The sequence below is a fragment of the Gossypium hirsutum genome, chromosome D07 (genome assembly GCF_007990345.1).
Source record: "Gossypium hirsutum isolate 1008001.06 chromosome D07, Gossypium_hirsutum_v2.1, whole genome shotgun sequence".
Lineage (NCBI taxonomy): Eukaryota > Viridiplantae > Streptophyta > Magnoliopsida > Malvales > Malvaceae > Gossypium > Gossypium hirsutum.
In genome coordinates, this window is record NC_053443.1 from 49,858,958 (window position 1) to 49,864,820 (window position 5,863).

The window sequence follows — 5,863 nt, forward strand, 5'->3', positions numbered from 1 at the left end:
TATATCTTACCTTAGCATACTTAGGCAACCCCTACGCTCTATGAACCCTTCAGGCTCTCCTCGAAGTGCAGGAGACAAAATCCCCACTTAGGACGCCTTCTATTGAGGCTTTGAGACTTATTCCCCTCAACACCCACTTTATAAAATGATGATATTTTAATTAGATATTTTAATCAGTTTTTTAACATTTAAAGGATTAAACTGATAAATAAATTTTTTTATAATATTTGAGACTGAAGTGGGCAAAAAAATTTAAACCCAAGGTAAGAAAATGATATAAGACTGTATTAAGTCAAGATTAAATTATAAACGCGCAGAGTAAAAGAGAAAAGAAATTGAAATAAATAAAATAGAAGCGTAAGAAGCGCAAGAAGCGCGTATGCATTCTCAGCCAGCCTGTGGGTTCAGAGGAAAGCCGAAATCCAATTTATATTATTAGTATTATTATTTATTATTATGAGACAGAAGAAATAACAGAACTCCCAATTTTCTTTTCCCCTTTTTCTTAATTCTAGAATCTCCGCCATGAACAACGGTAACAATAGCAACAGTTCCGATCCCGATCGCCCTGTCCGTGTTTACGCCGATGGGATCTACGATCTCTTCCACTTTGGCCACGCTCGCTCTCTCGAACAAGCCAAGAAATCGTCCGTTTTAATCCCTTCTCTCTCTCTCTCTCTTCTATGTTTGATTTTATTACTTTTCTGGGTATCTTTCGAATTTTCCCGTGATTAATGGATTTCTTTCAAAATCTTCATGTTTGGGTTATTTTTTATCTGTGTAACTTTTCTGGGTTTTTTTTAATGTCAAGTTTTTTTGAATTTTTATTATGTTTGTTTGCATAAAATATGCTTTTGCTTGATGTTATTTATGCACAACTGCATGCTTGGATTGCTTTTTCCCTGATTATGCAATTCAATTTTGTGAGATTTTAGGTTTCCCAATACGTATTTGCTGGTTGGGTGTTGCAATGACGAAACAACACACAAGTACAAGGGCAAAACTGTTATGACCGAATCAGAACGTTATGAATCCCTTCGCCATTGCAAGTATAACTCTCAGCCATCTCTGTTTATTTTACTGAAAATATTATAAAAAAAAAAGATCACCAAGGATGCATATTTGAGGTATAGTTTGGTTGCTGCTTTTGCTACTTGAGTTTTGCTTTTGAGAGTTTCAAGCAAAATTTTCCTTTCGTTGTAAAAGTAGTAGATTTGAAGAATTAAAATTGTAAAATTTTTGGATTAGGCTTAATTTTACTATTCAACGGAATAATTATGTTAGAATTTGATGTTGTGTTATTTGTTCTCTTTTAATCAATTATTGCTTTTAGGAAGTAAAATCTTGGTATATTTCCTTTAGCAAAGGCTGCAATCTAGTGGAACCTGAAATATAGATTTACTTAACTTTTTGTTTACACTTTGAAGTAAATCAGTTTTCTTCTCTTATAATAAGATTTTTCATTTTTGATTTGCAAAATGTGAATTAACTATGTTCCTCAAAATAACTGTTAATTCATTTAGTGAAACCTTAAATATAGATTCACTTTGAAGGACTTCGTTATTTATTTTGTTACAGGTGGGTTGATGAAGTCATTCCTGATGCTCCGTGGGTGATCGATCAAGAATTTCTGGATAAACACAATATTGACTATGTGGCTCATGATTCACTTCCGTAAGGATAGACAATTCTTGCTTTGAGATTAAATTATTAATGTTGACTGCGGGGATGCTAAGAAAATAAACATATAAATAAAAAAACCATGGCCTAATTGTATAAAATTTCCTACTACTTTCTAGTTCTTGCCCCCGTTAAACTAAGAGTTCCAGATAAATATGTAAATACCCAGCATTAAAATATTCATGTAGTCTTTACACTTTGCCATAAACCGTTTACAGCTATGCTGATGCCAGTGGAGCTGCGAACGATGTGTACGAATTTGTAAGTTTATTGAGACAATCCTGCCCACTTGTTGTATTTGGTGCTTTAAAATTTTGTATTATATTAAGTAACCTCATGCTCTCAGGTTAAAGCTGCTGGGAAGTTCAAGGAAACAAAACGAACTGATGGGATTTCTACGTCAGATATCATAATGAGAATTGTTAAAGATTATAACCAATATGTGCTGCGTAACTTGGACCGTGGGTATTCTAGGAAAGAGCTTGGAGTTAGCTATGTGAAGGTAAGATCTCTGTCTTGAATGTCTTGTTTTAGTTGAGAATGCTCCTTCATTGATATTCTTTTTTAATGTCAACAGGAAAAGAGATTGAGAGTGAATATGAGACTGAAGAAACTACAAGAGAAAGTTAAGGAACAACAAGAAAAAGTGGGAGAAAAGGTATGTTCACTCTCATGTGAGGTTGATCTAGTTTTTGTTATGCTTGTATCACATAAGCTGTATGATTGGAAACTATTACGCCATGCTCACTTTATAGCGATTTTAGCTTTTTGAATGCACTTGAAGTCTTTTGTCTCAGTTCTTGACAGTTTGTCTTTCTGTTATACTTTAGGGATGTTTATCACATATTTTTTCTTTAAATTTGCCTCAAATTTTGGAGCATGTGCACAAATAATTGGTGGCTTGAAGTTGTAAACATTTCTTAGAGAAATAACCAAGTAGCAAAATTAGCTTGGTTCTAATGTAGTTATTTGTCATTATAATTGTCATGCTGAATTTCTTTTATGTGGATGTATGTTATATGTTTGTATGAAGTCTAAACTCCCTGAATTTATTCAAGTTAAACTTTTGGAGGAACTATATTAGGAAAATCTCTCATATCAAACTGAAAAGAAAAAAGCTTGAAGGGTTTTTGTTTGTTTTCATTTGGCTTAATTCATAGCAGTATATTGAAATTATGGTGTCCTCAGGGTACGTTGTTCTCCTTGTAACCTCAGTATAGAGGTTGAAGTACTTGCATAGCTAAGTAGTTTAATATTGACTTGTTTATGCTTTTTCTAGACTTTTACAATTTCATTAATGTAAGATTGGGCAGACTCCTTTCATGTTTATGTAACTTGAATAGCATTGTGACCTTTCAGTAAACATTTGTGAATTACATGCATATAACTCATCTTCTCCCGCCTGCCCTTTGTTACAACACCCTGGTACCTCCCCATTTGTCCGCCTGTCATTTTTCCCTCCACCACCCTTTACTTACAAAAGTTGATAAAATGTTTTATAAACTAACACATATGCAGACATGGTAATAACCACCCAAAAAAGAGTCATTTACCATGAAGAACCTGGGTGTCGGGAGGAGCCAGCTTAAGAACTGTTAAACTTAAAATCTGTTGCTTGGGGCAGTGCTGAAAATATCAAAAGTTAAATTGCTTCAAGATTCATATTTGATCAATTCTGCATCATGTTTGTGCTTTTATGCATGGTTGCACCTTCATCATGCTGGCTAGAGAAGTTGGATTTAGGTGAATTGACTGTCTGGTTGGAGACTACAGCCATAAGATCAAGATACGAAATCAAGTGCCAGCAGAAGTTGAGTTGATAGTATGATACATGAATTATAGAGGGTTATGGTATTTTGTTCGATTCCATTATGGTATTTTGTTCGATTCCAATTTCTTCATTTTCACTGCTTGATCAGTTTGGTCTAGATTTAAATCCTTGTATTTTGCCATGGGTTTATAGTGAGACTGTTAACTTCGTAGTTGGGCATCAAACTGCAAATTCTTCCTCCACCCCCTGGATTTATGCCCCAGAAGGGATCATTAAAGTTATGAATGTGAGGTTAACTGTTTCTAGTAACAAATTGTATTCAAGTTCTATGAGTTGGTGAGTCATCAGAACACCATTCACCCAGATTCATATATTAGGTTTTGTGTCACGTGTTTCAGTATTTTTTCTTCTGGTATATGAATCTATATATTAACTACGCATGTAGTTGGCCACGAACTATTTGGTTGGATCTTGAATGCTCAGTTCCGCACCTTATGAGAAGCATAATGTAATTCAATAATCTTATCTGTCAATACTTGCAGATACAAATTGTTGCTATGCACCGTAATGAGTGGGTGGAAAATGCTGACCGATGGGTCGCTGGATTCCTTGAGATGTTTGAAGAAGGTTGCCACAAAATGGTGAGCGAAACTAATTATCTAAGCATATAGTAATGACTAGTGCATGCATATAAAAAGGACAAGTTTCAGGAATACAATCAATGATTATGTTACCTCACTTAGAACTCGGGGTGTTTTTCAGGGCACTGCAATCAGAGATCGAATCCAAGAGCGGTTAAGGGGGCAGCTGCTGCAAAACGGCAAGGGTGATGACGATGATGATGAAGAATATTATTACGATGATGATTATTATGATGATGAAGACGACGACGACGAATTCTACTATGATGACAACGAATATAATGATGAGAAAGATCAGAAAAATGAGAAAGAACAGAAATAAAATTGTTTCTGCTTCCAGTTTTTACTAATATTATGGGGTACCTTAAAAGTTCTAAATAGTAGTGTTGTGGGATGTGTGATATGTTGATGTTGTAGCTAAATCGAGCCAGGCATTGAGCAGAAGCTGTGTTTTGTACTTTGTTTATTGATGCTGTGTTAGGCAACGATACTCGTATCCCTGCCATAGCCATACCTGAAATGTGGCTCAGGCGGTGATTCTGTTTGCTAAAATTTTGGCCCCTCATCTTCCCTCTTCTTATCATGTAAATTGGTAAGATGCAAGGGCTTGTACAACTTTTCGTCGCACTTATAAGATAAAAAAGTTTTTATATATATATACACATCACATATTGCCCTTAGACATGTTTAGATATGTTTTAACTTCATTGGGAGGTTTGCGTTATGGTATCTTCAATTTTGGTATCGTTTCATCCATTCTCTTAGTGGCTGTTTTTATATTAAGTGTTAAATTGTATTTTGTCTTATCTACTCTAAGCAAATCAAAGAGAGTAGATTTTTTCTGTTAAAAATTTTATTCAATTTTATGGCTGTGTTTTTCATGTGAATGTATAGAGATCATATGGAATTTTAAATAGGACCAATTTATTATTTAATTTATTGTGAAGGGATTAATTTGTTTATTTTTTAGTAGAGAGGACAAAAATACAATTTAACTTTTAATATAAGAGCTTTCCCTTAATTTGATTCTTTGACATGCCACATAATAATTCATTTATTTTCGCTTTGATATTTCAGTTTAGTAATTAAATTTTTGCTCCGATATCGATCGACTCTAATGTGGTGAGATTGTAAGAGTAAAAAAGTTGCCACGTAAAAAAGTTGCCACTAAGGTGCAGCACCAATCAGTGTGTTTGGCAACGTAGTAGTGAACATTTCTCACCTCACTATAATCCAAAATTTTGGTTGGAGTTTAGAGTTCGAATTGACTGCTTTGAAAGTCTGGTGTGTTTGGCAACGTAGTAGTGAACATTTCTCACCTCACTATAATCCAAAATTTTGGTTGGAGTTTAGAGTTCGAATTGACTGCTTTGAAAGTCCAAAAACAGGCGTAATTATTTATTTGCCTTCCAATTCTTTCTTTGTTATTTGTTTTATTTAATACACACAACGTAATTTTAATATATCATTATTTAATATAATATAATTTTAATAAAAATATTTTTTATAATTTTTATTTATAATTTAGCATAAATGTAATTTATATTTATATTCTATCATTTGATTTAAATATAAAGGTAAAGTATATTGGCACTCACTCAATTTTGATTAAAATAACAAAACAGTCACTAATCCTTAAAAAGTTACAACTCGGCCACCGAACTTCAAAAAAATAGTAAACCAATTACTAACATTATCGTAAAGTGACAAATCAATCACCTACAAACATTTTTGGTTATAGGCTTAATGGAATAAATTAACTAGTCACGTT

The 5,863-nt window shown here is 33.6% G+C and overlaps 1 protein-coding gene across 1 annotated transcript; it reads left to right on the forward strand.

Moving 5' to 3' along the window:
* The first annotated feature begins 310 nt into the window (after positions 1-310).
* Positions 311-4,746, forward strand: LOC107954865 (choline-phosphate cytidylyltransferase 1). Its single transcript, XM_016890553.2, has 8 exons — positions 311-647; positions 936-1,049; positions 1,579-1,674; positions 1,899-1,941; positions 2,027-2,182; positions 2,258-2,338; positions 3,994-4,092; positions 4,214-4,746. Exons 1-8 carry the CDS (start codon positions 526-528, stop codon positions 4,412-4,414), a joined length of 912 nt encoding a protein of 303 aa, XP_016746042.2. The 5' UTR covers positions 311-525; the 3' UTR covers positions 4,415-4,746.
* The last annotated feature ends 1,117 nt before the right edge of the window (positions 4,747-5,863 follow it).